The 21,515-nt window shown below is 42.7% G+C and overlaps 2 protein-coding genes and 1 long non-coding RNA gene across 4 annotated transcripts; all 3 read left to right on the plus strand.

Annotated features, from left to right (window-relative positions):
• The first annotated feature begins 3,152 nt into the window (after window positions 1-3,152).
• On the plus strand, window positions 3,153-11,414 carry apbb3 (amyloid beta precursor protein binding family B member 3). The gene is made up of 12 exons (XM_022769346.1): window positions 3,153-3,375; window positions 6,147-6,310; window positions 6,859-6,917; window positions 6,994-7,042; window positions 7,481-7,630; window positions 8,157-8,284; window positions 8,835-8,949; window positions 9,550-9,631; window positions 9,711-9,794; window positions 10,314-10,429; window positions 10,511-10,690; window positions 11,042-11,414. The coding sequence occupies exons 1-12, from the start codon at window positions 3,309-3,311 to the stop codon at window positions 11,294-11,296; spliced, it is 1,449 nt and encodes a 482-aa protein (XP_022625067.1). The 5' UTR covers window positions 3,153-3,308; the 3' UTR covers window positions 11,297-11,414.
• Window positions 11,415-15,205: 3,791 nt separating this feature from the next.
• On the plus strand, window positions 15,206-17,076 carry LOC111239479. The gene is made up of 3 exons (XR_002665866.1): window positions 15,206-15,273; window positions 15,350-15,501; window positions 17,034-17,076. It is a non-coding gene; the product is annotated as an uncharacterized LOC111239479 (long non-coding RNA).
• A 37-nt stretch (window positions 17,077-17,113) lies between these two features.
• cystm1 (cysteine rich transmembrane module containing 1) lies at window positions 17,114-20,901 on the plus strand. 2 transcript variants are annotated; one of them, XM_022769352.1, is made up of 4 exons: window positions 17,114-17,254; window positions 17,677-17,720; window positions 18,180-18,381; window positions 20,379-20,901. In XM_022769352.1, exons 1-4 carry the CDS (start codon window positions 17,182-17,184, stop codon window positions 20,501-20,503), a joined length of 444 nt encoding a protein of 147 aa, XP_022625073.1. In that variant the 5' UTR covers window positions 17,114-17,181; the 3' UTR covers window positions 20,504-20,901. The 2 variants fall into 2 exon arrangements, with proteins under 2 accessions (XP_022625073.1, XP_022625072.1); XM_022769351.1 differs by lacking the exon at window positions 20,379-20,901 and adding an exon at window positions 18,698-19,066.
• Window positions 20,902-21,515: the final 614 nt, after the last annotated feature.

The raw sequence follows: 21,515 nt of genomic DNA on the forward strand, positions 1-21,515 counted from the left end.
TAAACTGGACTGGTCCCTGAACACAGATGCCATCTACCTGAAGGGGCGGAGCCGGCTCTTTTTCCTCAGGAGGCTCAGGTCCTTTGACGTCTGCAGTGAAATGCTGCATGTTTTATCAATCAGTGGTGGCCAGTGAACTCTTTAATGCTGCAGTCTGCTGGGGAAGCAGCATGTCAGACATGAACACAAAGGCTGAGTCTGTGCTGCAGGAGTCTGGACTCACTCAGGACTGTTGTGGAGAGACGCATGCAATGTAAGATGGAGGCCATCTTGGATAATACCAACCATCCTCTCCACAACATTCTGGCAGGACAGAGAAGCAGCTACAGCTGCAGCAAATGTCTCATCTCACTGCAGAACAGAGAGGTTCAGGAGATCCTTTGTTCCTCAGCCAAAGGAAGTGGCCTAATCTAATTATTATTGTTCATTTATTATCAACTGTTATTATTATTATTATCATTATTATCAACAATGAGCTAATGGACACATGAATTTTCCCTAGGGGATAAATAAAGTATCTATCTATCTAAGTTTTCTTTTATGAATACTACAACTACAACTGCTACTACCACTAATAATAATAATAACAATAATAATAATGATAATAATATAATGAATATTATGATGCATTGATTTCCTTGTACTTGGTTGAAAACGATCATCTACATGCTTTTACTTTGAAGGAGAATTTATCTGACCTCCTGTAATGTTGTCGAGCTTCACGCACATTCTGCCGTCAAAACATTTCCGGGACACGTGGCTAGTTTCATATCTCTTCTGACGTCATGTAGTAGTGTGACCTCTGGAGAGCTTCAGGTAGTTTATCACACTAGAGAAGGTAAAACAAAAAGAAAACATATGTCTGTTCTTTATGAGTTCTTTGTACTTTCAAATGTGATATATGTTTCTATCAGTGGCGGCTGCTGGTCTTATAAGGAGGGGAAGCTCATTTTCGGCCTACGTCATAATATGTGTCCGTTTATTTATATGTAAATTCGCAGAGTGACAGAAGAGAGTCGCCAAACACAACGCTAGTCGTTTTTAACAAAGACAAAGTGGCTGAGGATCAGTAACGTCTCCAGATCAACTCCGAACAACGGAATGAAAAACATGAAAAATGCTCCGGTGGATGCTTAAACTTCAAGATCGCTGATTCGCTCATTTCGCTGTCAATCAAAAACGGACTCAGCCTCAGACAGATCATCCAATCATCATGCAGAAGCCGAGCGTCCGGGCCAGCCCCTGCCCCATAGACCCCCAGAGACGCTGAGCGTCCGATGGGCGGGACAAAGTCCAGCATTTATCCAATGACCGTCTAGTTTCGCTGCAGTGGAACAACCCACTCTGTGCTTCCCACTGAAGTCAGGAGACGCTCGGCGTCTACACTGTGTAAAGCGCTGTGGCGCTGCGGGGATGAATGAGAAGGAAGTCGTGTCGGTTACCTGTGATAAGCAGCTGATTCTGAACAAAAGATGAACGTGTTCTAGCGCATATTTAGTCAATGAAATGTTCACACAACAGCACATATTTGACCACTTATTCTGTTGACATTTTAGGGGAAACTGAGCTTCCCCTGCATCTTAGAGCAATCGCCACTGGTTTCTATATATGACATATACTAAAATAATTGTCATATATCAAATATATATCAAATATTGACATGTCTTTTGCATGTTTATATATGTATGTTTATATTGTAGACATATGTATATACATGAATATATATATATCCGTCCTAATAAACTTGCATAAATAAATTAAATACAATTAAATGACATACATTTAAATATACACTCTGATCACTGTTTATAGAAACAATTTGTATGAATACATACCTGAGTGTGAATTTGTATTTCAAATATTCAGATTTTGTTTGTTTGTTTTATTTTTCTGGTTTCACATGTAAATGAGATCTTGATCTCAGTGTGACTTTCAGATTAAATGAACTATATAATGTGATGAAATAAAAATATAATGTGATTAAATGAAGTATATAAATGTAATTACACTGGTCTCATTAAGCATCTGTACATTAATTCAATATATTTTCTATAACTACTTAATTAATTAAATATTTAATGATAATGAACCATACTATATCTAATTATTAATAAACATTTTAATACAATCAGTACAAGGTGTTCACAGTCTTCCTATAGACAGATGCTCAGGAACCTGGGCTCAGTAATCCATTCATATGTTCAGGTCACATTGATCAATTAATAATATGACTACAAATTATTGTTAATAACAGCATGTGACATTTATGTCCTTAAAGTCGTGTAGGCCTATTTAATAAATAATAATAGCAGTTTTTATTTAGTCATCAGACATAATTTTAAAATGTAAATGAATATTGTTCTGTAATTTAAGACCAACAATAGAAACATGTTAATCCTTGTTTTCTCCCTGTGTACACATTATGTTATTGTTTATAATAAGCTGAATCATTAAATGTCACAGCAGGAGATTTTAGGAACAGTGGATCAGAGTGATCACAGTCATTGGCCTGATCAATAATATGTACGGCTCGTTTCTGTATCAGACTATTGAATTTATACTTGTTTTAAAGACCCCCCCCCCCCCCACACACACACACACACAGTGAGTAATATAGGGAAGAATAAGTGAACAGTGAATTAAATACAAGGTGTGATTATTTAATATATCCCCAGATTTATACAGAAATTATGTTGATTTATGGATATTTTTCTTTAATATAATCAATATGTTGTTTCCATGTGAGTTTATGATCAATCACAAACGCACAGATTTTCAGTTCAACACCTTTTTTCAATTTCCAAAAACCATAAATTTTGTTTCTTAATATGAATATTTATTCAAGTTTAATGTTATTGTCAGTTTAGTTGCGACTCTGAGATTCAAACGTGTTTTAATGTCATGATTTTACAGTGAAGGGCAAACGAGCAGGAAGTCAGAGAGGGAGGGGAGCGATGACATCAGCAGGAAGAAGAGAGGGAGGGAGGGAGGGAGAGAGGGGGAGGAGGAAAACAGCATCCTTCATCAGACAGAGAGGAGAACGAGAGAGGACGAGCAAGAGGAGGGACAAATGAGAGGAGAGAGAGAAAACGCCGGGACGGAGAGAAAATAAAAAAGAAGAAGAAAAAGACTGATGGTGTCGACTGAGAGAGGGACAGACGGAGGGACGAGAGACCCTGAGACAGACAGACAGACAGAGAGAGAGAGACGAGCAGGAGGCTTTAACATCTGTCATCTGGGCCTGTGTGTGAGTGTGAGTGTGTGTGAGAGTGTGTGTGTGAGTGTGAGATAAGCTGATTGGAACACACATGTTGGAGGGCGGAGCCATGATGGGCAAGGATTACATGTTGGCCATCATCATAGTCAACTATGACGGTAAGACAGACACACACACACACACACACACACACACACACACAGGTCCCTGTAGTCCCACAGGCTTATGAGGACCGTCCTGTTGTATCCTGCTTCAGCAGCTGCAGCCTCATGTAAACCTGCTGGAGGTCCCGGGGCCGATAAGCTGAGGCCCCTGGACACCTGATAACTAACGTGGGGCGCGGGGCGCTGAAGGAGCAAGCTAAAGTTGGAGATACTTTTCAACTGATCCAAGAGAAAAGAAAGAACTGTATTTCTCTTAGAGCAACAGTAACCATCATCACTGTCCTAAAGACGGTTTATAAACCGCTCACAGAATATTATATTATTACTACATGAATTAAATCAAATGATCAGGGACTTTTTTTTTTTACAAATTAATAACTATTCAATGAAATCACTTGATTTACAGACTTTATAACACAGTGAAAGATAAAAAACAAACACAATACAAAATAGATTAGAATAAATATAATTAGATAAAGTAGAGAAGTAGAGATGATTAAACGCTGGTGTTTGAACATGTGTTTTTTGAAACATCATAATTCCAGCTGTCGAGTGTACGCTGTAGAGAATTGCATTGTGGGATTGTGAGCAGAGTGTAGTGACACACTGGATAATTCAGACACTGTTACAACCAACAAATGGAGCTAGTGTTAGCTTCCTTAGCTAGCTAGCTACAGCTGATGAAACCTGCTGCTTCTTGTTACTTCAGTAGAAACTGATGGCTGTTACCAAGGTGAAGTGTGTGATGTTCTGGGATGGAATGATGCACAGGTTAGCAACTGTAACTAAGGAGGGAAGGGCCTCAGTGGATTTTCTTTTACAGCTTTCTGAAACCTCTGATTGGTCACTGGATTCACTTTATCAGTCATGTGACCTAATTTTGGAAAAAGGTCAGGACCTCACTAAGATAGAAGTACACACACACAGTACATATGGTGGACATGTGGGGGACATGTGATGGACATGTGGGGACAGTGTCTTAAATGTTGGACAGTTTTTTAATTGGACAGAACTGATTGATTATTTTTGAAACAGTGAACTGATCTTTTATCTGAGGACCACAAATACTGTTTCACTCACTCTGATCCTCTTTTTGAATGGAGACTGTTTGACAGAGTGGTGCATTATGGGTAGTTTGTAGCCTGCTGTGTGAGGTTCTGATCTAGAGTCAGTAGATTTAGGTAACTGTGGGCAAGGCTAATAACACTCTAAGTGTTTGCTTTATTTTGAAATTTTTAACTGCTTTACCTTCCTGTCAAACAGACCTTTATTTTGGGCACTTACACTTTGCTCTGTCTGACTCAAACAGCTGATACAGTTCACAAACTGTACTTCCAAAGTAAAAGTCTGTTTGATGTCAGATAAAGAAAGTATTCAAAATGAGTTAAAATAGTTTTTTATTCGTTTTTTAGTTTTAAAGTTTTAAACTGGTTTTAAACTGGTTTTACCTGCTGACTGTGGTGTATTCTGCTGGTCAGTGTGTATTGACTGTCTCACTCGCCCCTCCCCCCTCTGGTCATATCAGTGTCTCTCAATCAGCTGATTCAGCATTTTGTGTTTTTGAGGGTTTATTAATTATTCAACTTCAGTTTCTCATCTTTCCTCTCGTCCTGTTCAGCAGTTTGAACTCTGATGACTGTCACCCCCTGCTGGTGACGACACAACAACAACACCACAATACAACAACACAGCAACAACAACAACAACACAATACAATAACAATACAACACAACAATACAACAACAACAATACAACACAATACAACAACGCAATACAACAACAACAACACAACACAACAATACAACAACAACACAACAACACAGCAACAACAACAACACAGGAACAACAACACAATACAACAACAACAACAACAACAACAATACAACAACAACAACACAATACAACAACAACACAGCAACAACAACCCAATACAACAACAACAATACAACAACAACAACAACAACAACACAATACAACACAGCAACAACAACAACAACCCTAAAGTTGTAAACTCCCATCAACAGTGAACACCGCGGCGACATGGCGGCTGTGCGGAGGTTGTTCTGTGCCAGTTGTTTGGTTGATTTCTTCAGTTTTCATGTTTTTGTGCCCTGATCAGTGTCTGACAGGGAGATGACCCTCAACAGGCTGCACCAGTCACATGTTTCTATTAGAGACGAGGTTGAGGTGTGTTATGGTCTCTGAGGTAGAAACAGAGCTGCATTGTAAATGATATGAAGAAGAACATGTTGAGCGATGAAACACGACACTCCTGCTTCAGGTCACCTTCTACTGCAGACTCAGAGTGGAGGAGGAAGAGGAGGAGAGTGGGGGATTGATTTACTGCTGACAAGTTATCATAGCTGATCAATAGCCCATATTATTATTAGCTGATCAGAGCAGCTGTTCTGAGGAGTCCTGACCAATCAGCTTGTCTACTTCAGACTGTCAGCTGATTGGACAGTGGCTGGTTGTCCAATCAGGACTATGAGTCACTGTGCATCGAGTGTGCTCAGCTGTGAGTCACAGTGCTGCAGTCAGGTGTTCTACCTGAATGTCCTCCATCAGCTGATCAGCAGCCAGACTACAACAGACCAACTTCCTGTAGTTCTTAGAGCACCTGCACACACCTGTCCCTCTCTCCCTCAGGCCCTCCCTCACAGTTTAAAGTTTAGTAGTGGAATCAGCCTGTTGGTCAGTGCAGGTCATCAGGGTGTTGGCTAACAGCTGGAGGACACATGTTGACAATGTTTGTGTCTCTGCAGACAACATCTGGACTGACCAGAACCTGCTGCTGGACCCAGACCTCCCCTCCGGCTGGAGAACCATCAAAGACTCAACAGGAACCTACTACTGGCATGTTCCCACTGGCACCACCCAGTGGCAACACCCCCGCCTCACTGGGATGCCCCAGCCTGTCGACACACAGGTCAGAACATTTAGAACATTTGAAACAAGTTACAACAGGTCAGAACATTTAGAACAAGATAGAACATGGTAGAACAAGTCAGTACATTTGGAACAGGTTAGAACATTTAGAACATTTTAACACATGTTAAAATATGTTTGAACATTTAGAAACGGATTAGAACATTTAGAACAGGTTGAAACGTTTACAACAGGTTAGAACATTTAGAATAGATTAGAATATTTAGAATAGATTAGAACATTTAGAACAGGTTGAAACATTTACAACAGATTAGAACATTTAGAACAGGTTAGATAATTTAGAAATGTTAGAACATTTAGAACAGGTTATTCTGGGTTAAATGAGTTATTCTTGGTTAGTTGAATTATCCTGGGTTAGCTGAGATATCCTGGGTTAGTTGAGTTATCTTGGGTTGGTTGAGATATCCTGGGTTAGTTGAGATATCCTGGGTTAGTTGAGTTATCCTAGGTTAGCCGAGTTAGCTCAGTTTGCTCAGATTTGTGTGAGGCAGACGTCTGGAGTTCTTCTTCGGTGGTGTTGTGTCTCAGCAGGAGGAAGCTGGACAGCAGAGTTCCAACAGACAGACAGACGGCCCACCTGAGGACAGGTAACTCTCAGTTCTGAGGACCTTCCACATGTTGTTGTTTACATGCTGTGACACATGGACTCTGTTTTCCTCTCAGGTCGTCATGGCATGAAGATTATCTCTCCAGCCACGACCCTGACTCCAAGGTACAGTTCATACTCAGAGATAATCTCAGTGAAACAGTCGCGGCCATCTTGTTTATAGAAGCAGAAATTCTCTGTGATGTCAGAGGAAGGTAAGGATGACATCTTGAGGAGACGACGTGTAACTGATCAAACTGATCAAATAGATAAAGTGATTGAGAGCTGCTGCTCCACTCCACTGTGGTCTGATCTACTAATCTCTCTCTCTCCCCTGCTTTGTGTCTACCTCTCTCTACCACAATTTTACATTAATCTAGCATTAATCTGATTTAATCTCTCTCTCTCTCTCTGTGTCCTGGTTTCCATGTTTGTCACCCAACAACTCACTGACCACTTAATCTCATCATCTGTCTCCCTCTCTCCCTCCTTTACCTGTCTCCCTCTACCCCGTCTGCCTGCCTGTCTGTCTGTCTCCCTCTCCCTTGTCTGTCTGCCTGTCAGTGTTTTGCGGTGCGTTCACTGGGCTGGTTGCAGGTGGAGGAGGAGGACCTGTCTCCAGGTCGCAGCAGTCTCGCTGTCAGTAACGTCATCCAGCAGCTGTCTCACTGCAGCAGCCCCGAGCAGAGAGACAGGCTGGGAGCCTCGGGGGAGGTGAGACACCTGCTGAACCTGAACTTGTCTGTGAGTCCAGAGTCTGGATCCATCACAGACTGTTCAGACCGAGGGTCCAGACAGTGTTCAGCTGTGTATGGGTTTTGTTTAAACAAGATCTTGACAACATATGACAGACTAGCATCACTACACTACGACTACACAGGTATCAACATGACAATACAAAGCTAACAACCAGCTAACAACCAGCTAACAACCAGTTTACAGTGTGTACAGTGATAAAAGCTTCTCTGTCACTGTTGTGATAGTTCCAGTCCGACACATCATACACAGACAGAACAAGCTTCTCCTTTGTATCCCGCCTCATCTGATTGGTTGCCTAAAAAGGAGCTATAGTGATGACATCAGCACCTTCTGAAAAGTTTAGAGATTTTGACCCAGAAGCTCCAGGAGCCGAGCGCCACGCGCTGTGCTCAGTGTTATAATGACACACGCTCTTATACCTGTTTAAACTGCTGGGACCTGGTTCTTGTGGACCACTGTACTGACCTGTCTGTGTGTGCAGGGTCGGGAGATGATGCTGGTTCTGAAGAAAGACACTCTGAGCTTGTTGGACCCATTAGACCACACCCCCCTCCACTGTCAACCAATCATCAACATCCGTGTCTGGGGGGTGGGCTGCAACAACGGCAGGTGAGCCAATCAGATGTGTCAGTCCTCCTCTCCACCTGTGTGTCTGTACAGCAGTGCAGTGTGTTACCATGACAACACGTTATTATGAGATATTGTTATTGTGATGAGAACAGAGTATTTTTTTCAAACCAACATTGATAAATAATATGTGTTTAATGTTCAGTGTGTTCCAGCTGGTTTATTATTCTCCAAACACCAGGAGATAGCAGGTTTTCATCTGACATGTTTCTGCACGCTCAGATGTTAAAATCAAACTCACCTTTCAGTTTGTTTACCTGTTTGTTCTCACTAACACTGTCACTCTCTCTGTTTCTTTAACACGCCCCCCCCCCCCACCTGGGCAGGGACAGGTAAACCACTCTACCTTTACCTCCAGGAACACACACAGTTACACTCCCTCCACCTCCTCTATACGTCAGGGTCATTCATCCATTTAACCCGCTGATCACATGATCACCTGTCCATCAGCTGGTCGACTACAACCACCTGACCCCTGTGTGTGTGTGTGTGTGTGTGTGTGTGTGTGTGTGTGTGTGTGTGTTGTGTTCAGGGACTTTGCCTTCGTGGCGGGAGATAAGGACAGCTGTGTGCTGAAGTGTCACGTGTTTCGCTGCGACGCTCCAGCCAAAGCCATCGCCAGCGCTCTACATGAGATGTGCTCCAAGGTCAGTGAGGGAGCAGGTTCTGAAACAACCTGTTTAAAGTCTGTGAAAATCCTCTGCTGTGATTCATATTTAGCTTCACATGGTTTCATCTCCTCTCACTTCCTGATTGAGAAATCTGGATCAGGCCTCGAGCCCCGCCCACCACCTGCTTGCTCCAGGTGAGAGAGCAGAGAGTATGAAGATGATTGAGCCTCAGTCAGACCCAGACTCAGAGGAGGAGATTGTTGAGACCAGATCCAAAGATAAGCAGACAGATCAGAACCGTTAGCACAGTTAGTGTTTTTTCAGAACAGGTAGCGTAGTTAGCATTTTTTCAGGACTGTTAGCGCAGTTAGCATCTTTTCAGAATGGTTAGTGTAGTTAGCGTCTTTTATTTGTTTATGTTGTTTGTTAGCTTCTAATGGGCAGTGGCTGACACAATGTTAGCGGTTGCACTAATGCTAACTCACGCTCTCTGTATTGACGAGGTTTCAGGTTTATTTAGTCCCGCCCCCGTCCCCACAGGATTGGTTCCTGAGGTTTATGACGTATGAAACCCTGGCTGTCTGACTGGTGCTTCGCCTCTGCTCCAGGATAAATGTGTGAACGTTCTGTCTGTAGATGATGTCAGAGAAGACGCTGATGAGGCCGTCTCGCTCTCTGACCATGGAGAGCATCTCACCTGAAGACTTGCCCAGACAAGGTGACTCACCTGTTCACTTCTCTGAGAACACCTGCTACTCTCTGATTGGTACTTTGCTGATTACCTGTTGTTGTTTCAGTTGAGTTTCTGGAGGCTGTTCGGCAGCAGGTCCAGAAGTTCGAGGTCCAGTACATTGGTAACCTGCCGGTGTCCAGAGCCATGGGTAGGAAACACACCTGTTACACCTGAACACACCTGTCACACCTGAACACACCTGTTACACCTGAACATACCTGTTACACCTGAACACACCTGTTACACTTGAACACACCCAAACATGCCTGTTACACCTTAACATACTTGAGCACACCTGAACATACCTGTTACACCTGCACACATCTGTTACACCTGAACATACCTGTTACACTTGAACACACGTTATACCTGAGCACATCAGTTACACCTGAACACACCTGAGCACACCTGAGAACACCTGAATATACCTGTTGCACCTGAACACATCTGTTACACCTGAGCACACCTGTTACATCTGAGCACACCTGAATACACCTGAACACACGTTATACCTGAACACACCTGAACATGCCTGTTACACCTGTTACACCATGACATACCTGAGCACACCTGAGAACACCTGAACATACCTGTTACACCTGGACACACCTGCTGACAGTGTGCTGTACCTGTACCTGTACTGTACCTGTACCTGTGTGTGCTGCAGGTATGGAGGTGTTGAACCGAGCCATTGAGAGCATCATGAACTCCACAGACAGAGACGACTGGGAGCCGACGGTGATCCACGTCACTGACAACGTCCTGTCTCTGTGGAAGGGAGAGGTACAGCTATCACACACTGTCAGCCTGCCAGGTCAAAGGTCATCACAGCTCTGTCTAATCTGTGTCACCTGATCCCCACAGGAAGGGGAGGAGCCGTTCTGGGAGTGTCAGGTACGATTCCTCACCTTTCTGGGCGTCGGCCACGACTGCCACACCTTCGCCGTGATCGTCGATGGCGGCACGCAGAGATTTGAGTGTCATGTGTTCTGGTGTGAACCAGACGCAGGAATCCTCTCTGAGGCCGTCCAGGCTGCATGTATGGTGAGACACCTGTCTGTCAGTCTGTCTGTCTGAGCATCTGTTTGTTTCTGTTGTTGTTTGTCTCTGTTATTTTTGCTGTTGTTGTCTTTGTTGTTGTTTGTTTCTGTTGCTGTTTTTGTTGTCGTTGTCTTCGTTGTTGTTGTTGTTTGTCTCTCTTCACTTGAATCTCTACTAATCAGTGTTTTTTGTGTTAACATTAAATTTGATCATCTCCTGGTTTTGGTTTTATGACATCACTTCCTGTCTGCTTCAGTCCTCCACCTGCTGAGGTCAGGTCAACACTGATTGGTCAGTGGTGTCATGACATTACTTCCTGTCTGGATCCTCTAACAGTCCTCTCTTGTCTGTCAGGTTCAGTATCAGAAGTGTCTGGTGGCTCAGACTCCTCCTCCGAGGTCCAAGTCGTGGCGTGCGAACCCGTCAAAGGTCAAACGGGCCAACTCCATGGACGGCGCAGCTTTTCCTCCTCTTACGTCCCGTTACCATGGCGGCAGTGGCTCCACCATGCTGACGCCAAGGATAACGAAGGGCAACAGCAGAAGCGTGAGGAAGGGGATGATGGCGTTCTTCGAAACCTTTCGCAACAAACAGACTGCCACCTCCTAATGACGGGGGCGGGGCCATCAGAGCTATACGTCAGCAGAGGTGGGACTCCAGGTGGCCTCCAGTCCTCCAGGACTGAAACACACAAAGACCATGACAGCGAGGACACGGTCCAGACCCACACCTCAGTGGCTGAACTCATGGCTCTGGTGGTCTGACCTTCACATCACCAGCGACGCCAACACGACCACAGTCGCCTCGTTTCCTGTTTGTCAGACCAGAGACACACCTGAACCGCCCGTCACCATGTTAGTCTCACCTGAGCTGCCACGAAGTCCAGGTCTCTGGGGTGAACAGCATGAAGGTCAGGTGACTAGACGACATCTGAGGACACAGAGGACGGATCAATGAGACCTCAGACCTGTGGACCTGGACAACAAGGTCCAGAACGGTCGTCTGTGTTCAACTCTAAGATCTGTGTCTCAAACCAGGTACTTCAGGTACTGCACACAGGTAGTCCTCTGTGTACACTCTACACTCATGTAGTACTTTGTACACACTATACTCACATGTAGTACTCTGTGTACACTCTACACTCATGTAGTACACTGTACACACTATACTCACATGTAGTACTCTGTGTACACTCTACACTCATGTAGTACACTGTACACACTATACTCACATGTAGTACTCTGTGTACACTCTATACTCATGTAGTACTCTGTGTATACTCACACGTAGTACTCTGTGTACACTCTATACTCATGTAGTACTCTGTGTATACTCACACGTAGTACTCTGTGTACACTCTATACTCATGTAGTACTCTGTGGAACAGACAGGGAAGCGAAGGAACCGAGCAGCTGATCACATATCAAATGTTCAGTATGGAGGTGACAAACTGACCAACGGCCTAAAGTTCACGTACATCACACTGCACGTTCACAGCTACACTGCTAACTAGCTGCTAACTAGCTAACTCTTCTCCGCTCTCTCCCTCTCTCCCTGATGTCACACAGAAATGATAAATTAGCATCATTAGCTCGTTTACTTGCTGCTGCTGCCTCTTAATGTTTAGTTTATACACACGTCTGCGCATGATGCTGAATATCACGACTAATGTCTGAGTGGTAGAAGCTGAGTGAAGCTCACTGTGGCTGTTGCTTCTCACCAAAGATCACACGGTTATCTTCAATGCGCATGCGTGAACCTCGGAGTTCGGCTGCTGTCCTCTCCTCCTGACGAGCTCCGGAAAACAGAACCCAGAAGCAAAAACTCCCTGTGACGTCTGACAGCGTAGCACTCTGCTGTCGTGCACTCACCGGAAATGCACGTGACCACGGCTGTTTCCCGGCCGTCGGCTGCTTTACTCACTTGACTTAAAATGAACGTTTTACTTTCCCGTGTCACGAGACGTGGAAATTCTGCCGCCATCTGCGCCATTGTCGTGTCCTCCTTCCTCTGCCGTCATTCTCACAAGTTTGAAAATACGTAAGTGGCCCCTCCCCTTCTGCTACGGAGCCAAGATGGCGACCGTTAGAGTGAGAAGTGTTGAGTGAACCAGCTGTGTGTTGTGAAGTACGTGGATTGAGACACAGCTGAGTTAGCTTTAGTCCAATATCTTAATGTTCATGTTAGAGAAGCCCTGGAATAACCCTTCAACATAACCTCCCCGACCTCCGACCTCTGACCCCTGACCCCTGACCTCCCTTCAAAAGAGTGAAACTTAGAGACAAGATAGAGAAGAGAAGCATCGTCACTGGACGTCAGACATGTATCCTGTATGTACTCGCTTCAAGCTTCATATGTAGAGATTTAATCGTCAGGTTTTAAAGCTGCAGTGACACATTGTGACCAGGAGAGGGCAGAAAGACCAACGATGTAACGCTTATCCACTTACCTGTTTATTTTTCCATGTTCAGGTCACATGACGGGAGGTGGTGATGTAACAGGTGTCCATGGTTATAGCTGTTCACATGATAAAAATACAAGAAAAATACAATCTGAGATTTCAATAAAGTTTAATGTTAGAAAAACAAAGTTTAATCAGGAGGAAAAGTTGTCACAGTTTGAACAAGTAACATTTTGAGAATACAGTCATTCTGCAGAATATCATTATTAGAAGATTATTAATATTTATTAGCCTAAGGAATAAAATCTTAATATTGAGAAAAAGTGAAGAAAAAAGAAAAATAAAGTCATAATGTTTCAGACAGAGTCATATTTTAAAGACATTTTAAAGAACTTTCTTCTTGAATGTAACAACTTTATTCAGGTTGGTGTTTTTTAAAGACGGGGGTCTGATGCTCCGTCCTGGTCAAACACATTTACAAAGACAAACAGATGGTGGAGCTGATGTAGTGGAGATGGAGGTGTTTACCATCCAAACAACAGTTAAGGAGCAGTCCAACAGTTCTGTTATGTAAGAGCTCCCAAACGCCTCCTGAGGAGGTCAGTGAACACACCACAAACACACCCACGTTTACTTCAGTTTATTTTAGTGAAAGTCAAGGACAGTTTGACACTCTGCAGTTTTTGCATGGACAGCATGGAGAGTCATTGAACGTATCCTGGAAACCATTTCTTACAGAGCAGGAACTTTACTGTATCAACGTGTTACTGAATGTACAGCTGGACTTGATGTTCACGAACACAACACTGAGTGTAACACAGTGTCAACAGCTGCGTCCTGATTGGCCGGAGCACCTGTAGCTAGGAGCTTCAGGGTCAGTCCAGTGTCTTCATGTCTGTAGATCTGCAGAAAGAGAAATCAATGATGTCAGTAAATGAACCAAAAAGTCAAATAAACAACAGAAACATGTCTCTGTCTTCTCATCCTTTAATCATATTTACTCTTTGTTTACATGTTGACATTCATCAAACCTTTATTTTATCTGTGAAGACACAATATGAGACCAGGTGAGGCTGAGAACACACCTGTCAGACCTGAGTCCAGTCCGTCACACCTTCCCTCCGTCTGTGAGGAAACAAATCAACAGAAACAGATCAATTATTATTACAATTGTTATTATTATCATTACTATTATTATACTTGTTGATCAAATGTAGCTTTATTGTGTAAATTCATCAGAATGAAAAACAGGAAGTAAAAGTTAAAGTTCAGACTGTTTTTTATGTTTAACTTTGTAATGAGTCACTTTTGATTCAGTGTGAATACGGTTCATAGATCATTAATTAGTGCTTCATAGATCATAATAATAATAATAAAATAATAATCATGTTATTTTTATTGCAGCTTTCATTCACCAGATGAAACTCAAACTGTTTCATAAAATAAAGAAAGACAAATTTGAACAATAAACAGTAAAATTCAAACAATAAACAAAAATACATTAAAATAAAACTTGAGTAAATAACATAATATTAATGAATGTATTTTGTAATATGTTGCTGTTGTTGTTATTAACTTGTAAAACCTCAGTGACTCCCCTGTGTCTATTGATCAGCTGTGACGTCACCCAGAGACTCAACAGGATGAGCCTCTGATCAAACGATAGCCACAGCCCTCGGGCTCCGACTATCACCTGCAGGACAAATAATCTTCATTGTGTTGTTGTTTCAGTTTCACTCCAAACAGGTTCGAGTCCAAACGCTGCAGGTTGTTTGATTTCAACCGGTGTTCAACCGGTGACAGAAAAACACCTGGGGGGGGGGTAACTGTCAGGAAGACACTCCTTTAGATAAATGTTGGAATGAAACATAATTAACAGTTTAATTAATTATTAACTACATAATTATTAAAGAATAATATCGTATAAAAACAGTTTCTTTGTTTCAGTGATAAACTCAATAATAAAAGACTTCAGCAGGGAGAGGAGGGAGGAGGAGAGAGGTGGAGGAGGGGGGGTGTGGGGGGAGGAGGAGGAGGAGAAGGAAGGATGGGAGGGGTGGAGGAGGTGAAAAAGAGAGGGAGGGAGAGCAGCGGTGTTGGGAGGTGTCAGACCTCACCCTGTCCTCGTGCCTCTGCCAGCTGTGTCCTCGCGCTCATCATCCATCAGTCCGACAGAGCAGCCAAGGTAAGTTCACACGCGCCAAACTCCGCTGAGAAATACAACAATTTAAATTTGATCTGATGTAAAGTGACGTCACCAGGCTCACGGGAAACAGCTGGATCCATTATCTGGGTTTGTTCTGGTCTTGGTCTCAGTTCGGCCTCATCACTGAACTCCCGCCCTGTACCTGGACGGTGACGGAGGAGGTCTGAACGCCAGGCAGCGCGTGAAGCAGCGCGTGAGGCAGCGACGGTCAGCTGAGTATTAAACATTAAAAGTTAGTTGTGTCGTCATGAAACATTCAGACCTGAGCAGCTAAACATCTGAATCTGATCCTGAATCAGACTGAAGATCCATTTCATTTAACGAGCTGTAGATGAATAGAAACTGTGACGTCATTAAAGAGTTCATTATTTCAGATGAAGATTCAGTTTGTATTTAAACTGTCTCACGCGCCAAATTCCAAAAGTTATTGAGGCTTGTGTGACGTCACTGAATAACTTGACGATGAAATGACTCTGAAGCTTTTTAATTGGTTGATGTGATGACGATTATCTTTTGTCCCACAAACATGTTTGTTTATCACTAACATCTGGCGCCATTGATGAGCTGACTCCAACTGTTTTTAGTCAAATATAAATCTATGTGAAATATATGACGGTGTCACGTGATGTTGTGTTTACTGACAGCTGGGAGAGCAGGCCCTTAACTGGTCTAACTGGAAACCAGTTTACAGTTTCCTCAGAACAAACAACATGTCTGTTTAGTCAACAATAAGATGCAGAGAAGCTCTGTCTCTGCACCGCGGTTGTCATGGAAACCGGTAGATTAGATTAGAGTTGGTATGAAGGCAGCTGACCAGACATTAGACTGATCCCTCAGTGGAAACAGTCACTTCCTCATTCACTCAGACAGAAGCAGTTTTAAAGTTTTGTAGTTTATATGTAAATTTATCATCAGATCAACTGATGATTATATATATATATATATTAATCTTCACACAATCAGCAGAACAATCTTGGTTGTCGTTTTATGTTTATATACCTATATATATATATATTATGACTTTTAATTCATTTCTAATTCTATAATTTTATCATTTCTAATTTTAATTTACTCATTATTTCATCTCTATTCATATGATGTAAAATGATCGAGTTAATTAATGGTTAGTTTTATGTTTATTAAAACAACTTTGGTATTTTACATTAAACAAATGTAAACGTTTCTGACACACGTCTTTACATATTGTAGATTTATAAGTGGAATATTATAATAGATGTTTAAAATCTGTGTTTTAATGTGGTCGTACAGGAACAGCTGTTTTTAACAGCTGTGTAACATTCAACAGTAAACATCTGTAAAGTTACTGTAGTTTATGTAATCATCGTAATAACATGACACACAACATAACATTATCTGCTTCTGTTATAAAGCAGTTATTACACCTTTATATATTGATTATTGATTCTGAATCGAGGGTTAAAGTGTGAGAGCCGAGTGAATGTTGTCAGTTATTTTCCAACATGAATCAGTGAATCAGCTGATCTCAGAGCAGCTCCATCAGCATGTTGTTCAGAAACCTGTTTACACACACACACAAACACACAAACACACAAACACACATGCACACGCGTGTTGTGTGGTAAAGTGTCCTGATGGTGGCGCCACAGAGAAAACTCATTTTACTAAAATAAAGTATTTTCATTAAAACAAAATTTTAGCATCTAAAGAATAAACGCCTTAAAAAGATGTAACTGTTATTTATCTCTTTCCTCTCTTAGAGTCTACTCATCATCATCACCATCATCATCATCATCATCATCATCACCATCATCATCATCATCATCATCATCACCATCATCATCATCATCATCATCATCATCATCATCACCATCATCATCATCACCATCATCATCATCATCCGTCCAGATGAACGGGGAACAGCCTCCTCCGTATCGTCCTCATTTCCCAGAGGGACACTCGGCCCCCGGTTACCCTCCAGGTTCGTCACAGATTTTAAATATTTATATTTATTAAAAAGTATTTATTAATGTTAATAAATATGATGTTATTTTAACCACGATACAAGACTTTTATTATTATGATTTCTTCAGCTTTACTGATTTAATCATCATTGAATCCTGTAACTTTCTTCACTTGATCATTTCAAACCTAAAGGCTCCGCCTCCCTTTGAGTATTCAAATATCAATATTATTATAATATTATTAATTATTAATTACTTTATTATCATAATAAAATATGAGAGTTACTGTTGAAATGTTATGAATGAATTTGGAAACATTGTGATGTCAGTACAACTTTCTCTCACTTTATTCAACGTTTGAATTAATGATGAAACCACTAAGATTTAATTCTTTAATTCTGTTATTTTGATCATGTGACCTCTTGTTGTGTCTTAACAGCTCTCATCTCTCAGCCTGCAGCCTTCCCTGGCTCGTCGTACCAGGTACCCAGCATGCACTGCTCTTCCTCACACATCAGAGTCAGAAAAACATCACGTCCTCGTTTTATTGTTGTAACAACCAAAGTGAAAACGAATATTTTATTTTCTGACACTTTAACTGACGTCACATGTTCATCACAGAGCAACGACCATCGGCTCAGAATGACACGATCAGCTTCATTCTTCAAACTGCTTTCGGTCAAAATGTTACATTTAAAATTTATATACGCTTATACGCTTATATTCATGAATCATTTATATTTCATGGTTTAACCAACAAATCCACATGACATTTATTAAAAACATTTATTATGAATATAAATATAATAACTAATAAGATTTTTTCTCATGACTTCAGTGTGTTTCTTGTTTTCATGTTCTTGTTTGTTTTGTGAAATAAACATTTAATACTTGAATTTGCCACCACTGTTACTATGACAACTGCCTCCGTCTCCTCCGCAGACCTTCCCTCAGACCTACGCAGGTGGAGGAGATCACTCCTACTATCACGGGCCCCCTGGGACGCCGGGGCTGCCGGGGCCCATGGGCCCCCCGGGGGCTTTCATGACTCAGCCCGGGTACCCGGGGTACCACGGTGGGCCCACAGGGGCCCCCTGCCACTGGGACGGTCCGAGGCCGTACGGAGAGCAGCCAAAACAGACAGGTAGGTCAAAGGTCAAAGGTCAAAGTCACATGACAAAGAAACAAAGAATAAACATTCACTGATATAAACAGGTTTCACACATTACACCACCAACACGTTTCACAACCATGTTCACACGTTCCACACGTTCACATGTGATTTTTACACGTGAAATTCATGTTGTCTTCTGTAAGAGTGAACAGTGTCATAATCACTTTAAGTTAAAAACATAACAATCTCCTCATTTCACATATAAAAACAATAGTAATAATAATAATGAAATAGTAAAATGATAAGAACCTGCTGAATGAAGCTTTGGCGGCGCTCCCTCTCTCAGTGTTCGTGGTGGAGCAGCAGGATCAGGGCGGAGCTGACGACTCGTGTCTTGCCGCCTGTTCGGCTGCTCTGTGCTGCTGCTGCCTCTGGGACATGATGTCTCACTGCTCCTCTGTCCCCGACCTCGACCTCCACTGAGTCTCCCAGCATGCAGCAGGGCCGCCGTGACGACACCGGTCGCTACGCGGAAACAGATTCTGAGAAAAAAACTAATCAGGCAAAATGTTTTCATCCAGGACCAAAGCCTGTTTTATAATGTGGAGGTTCAGGTCCTGACTGGACTAGAGCAGGGGGACTGTCAACATGGACAGACCATGAGATGACAGCCCCCCCCCCCAGAGAGGGGCAAGACCCCCAGACCTCCAGAAGACGTGTGTGTGTGGTTGTTTTGTCTTAAACTTTCCAACAATAAATGTAAGCTAATATGCCCCCAGAGGGGCCGCTCAGTGCACCCCCCCCCCACTGTCACTGCTTCATGTTTGTATGTACACGTGTGAGATGTCATGTTTCTGTCACCGTTGTGATGATGAGCTCAATAAAAAACTTGGATTTCCATGATGAAGGTGAATCTGCTGCTTTAAGCACAAGCACATTAAAACATGGCCGACATCTCCAGACAGGCAGAGCTAGGCTAATCCTGCTAGCTTCAAGCCCTCAGCCAGAGAAATAAAGCTTCAACATGCAGAACCAGACGCTGCAGTTCCTCTAACGACCACTAGAGTCTGGCTCCAACAGTGAGTCAGTCCCCATAGACTCCCATGTTAAAATGTCCAACTTTACAGCAGAAATCAACATGTTTACAGCCTGGTACAAAAACTGTTTTGGTCTCTAGAGTTAATTTCCTCCTTCATTTCACCTGTTTATATAACTCACCTGTTTATATAACTCACCTGTTTACATTTTATTAAGGACTACAGTTATGGAGAATTGGGGGCGTGGCCTTTTTGAGTGACAGGTGGGGGAGCGTATGTTTGCCCCACCTCTTTGACCTTTTTTGGATTAGCTGGAGGTTAGGGGTGGAGTCAGGAGCAGCCCTATAATCACCAACCTGACTGACTGAGTGATCATAGTTCCAGCATTGGTCAGCTGAATGCCAGGTGACTGTGTTACAGTTTCCTCATTGGTCGCATCTACTAAGTTCTGTCAGTTTACAACTGTAGTATTGACTGTGTGTAAACAGGAAGTGTTTGTTTTAAATGAGTGACCTTACTGACTGATTCGCTACAGGCTGTTCACAGCTCGTGTTCTCTAGTGTTCTCTGGAGTGGAGCACTTCAACATTCTGATTGGTTGCTGCCGAACTGCGTCATAGCTCATTAACATAAAGTTTCCTGGACTTTCTTTGTCACCTGTGGGGGTGTCTTCTTCTTTCATTAGACACGGGGCTGGGGGAGGGGTCACAAGTTCCCTCTGGGTTTTTTCTCACTGCACTTCACTGATTCACATTCACAAGGACAAACCTGCATTTTGTGAGGTCACCGTGTCCTTGACCTTTGACCTTTAGCCACAAGTCTAATCAGCTGGTCGTTGAGTTCAAGTTCTTTCAAGGTGTTTCTGAGATATCGTGTCCATGACAATGAGACAACATGAAAACAAAATGGTGGCTCTGACTGTCTGAATACAAACAATATGATGGATGTAAAGATGTTGATGACCCCCCCCCCCTCCCCCTGTCTCTCTCAGTGTTCATGGTGGACCAGCAGGATGGAGGTGGTGGGGGCGGAGCTGAGAACTCGTGTCTGGCCGCCTGCTCAGCTGCTCTGTGCTGCTGCTGCCTCTGGGAAATGTTGACGTCTCACCTCTGCTGACCTCTGACCTCTGTCTTCTCCGAGTCTCCCATCATGCAGCGGGGCCAGCGCCACGACACCAATGCTGGGATACTGATTATTAGCATCCTGGATGTGTGGACTGCTAATGCCCCCTGTGGTGACTAGTGGTATTAGATGTTGAAAAGTCTGTTTCATATTTGTGATGTCATCATGATGTAAAGTCTGTGGTCAGCTGAGAACTTTACATCACACTGAGTGGACGCCATCTTTAGTCCCATGACCAAACATCCACCATTAAAATAAAAAGGTTCAAAACACAAGAAATATGTTGAAATAGGATGAAGCTGATTTCATCATGTGACCTGATCCCTGAGCACTGTCTCTTTAAGCTCCGCCCCCTCTGTCAGTGTTGTGCATGAATGCATGAAATAAAAATGAGCATCGATCAATAAACACATTCGACTGAATGTTTCTGTTTCTACTAATGATCATGAGCGTCGTTCACTCAGTCACCAGCAGGAGGCAGCGACACGCCCAACCACCAAAAAACACCAGAAGAAGAGCTGTGTTTTACCGCATCCTGCTGGAGTCATGTGACCAGGGAAGGGATTCATGAACCAATCAATTCAGATTATAACAGAGAACTAGAATCAGCTCCGCCTCCACTCAGACCAGTTTCAGGTTACTTCCTGTTTTGTGAGGTCAGTTCGTCCAGGTGAACCTTTTTAACAAATTTGAATAAATTCCCTCAATCTTACTGAGATGCTGTTCACAAGGCCAAAACCAGGTTTTCTGAGGTTGACCTTTGAACTTTGACCCCAAAAGTTTAATCAGTCAGTTCTCGAGTCCAAGTGAATGTTTATACCAAATTTAAAGAAGTTCCATCAAGGTGTTTCTGACATATCGTGTGCACGAAAACGAGACAAACTGAAAACAAAATGGCCGCTCCGACTGTCGCCGGTGAGGAGGAATAAAAACTAAACTTTTCCCACAGTAACTTTTTGTTTTCAGTTTCTTGGTTTTAACAGTTGAACTGTTGAACTGAGCTGAA

This window comes from Seriola dumerili, unplaced genomic scaffold (genome assembly GCF_002260705.1).
Source record: "Seriola dumerili isolate Sdu_G_001 unplaced genomic scaffold, Sdu_1.0 BDQW01002927.1, whole genome shotgun sequence".
In the NCBI taxonomy this organism is placed as follows: domain Eukaryota; kingdom Metazoa; phylum Chordata; class Actinopteri; order Carangiformes; family Carangidae; genus Seriola; species Seriola dumerili.

Coding starts and splice junctions, on each gene's coding strand:
- cystm1 (XM_022769351.1), top strand. CDS start 17,182: ATGAACGGGGAACAGCCTCCTCCGTATCGTCCTCATTTCCCAGAGGGA. Junction 17,255..17,676: donor GGCCCCCGGTTACCCTCCAG/GTTCGTCACAGA, acceptor GTGTCTTAACAG/CTCTCATCTCTCAGCCTGCA. Junction 17,721..18,179: donor TCCCTGGCTCGTCGTACCAG/GTACCCAGCATG, acceptor TCTCCTCCGCAG/ACCTTCCCTCAGACCTACGC.
- apbb3 (XM_022769346.1), top strand. CDS start 3,309: ATGTTGGAGGGCGGAGCCATGATGGGCAAGGATTACATGTTGGCCATC. Junction 7,631..8,156: donor GGCTGGGAGCCTCGGGGGAG/GTGAGACACCTG, acceptor CTGTGTGTGCAG/GGTCGGGAGATGATGCTGGT. Junction 9,632..9,710: donor TGAAGACTTGCCCAGACAAG/GTGACTCACCTG, acceptor TTGTTGTTTCAG/TTGAGTTTCTGGAGGCTGTT.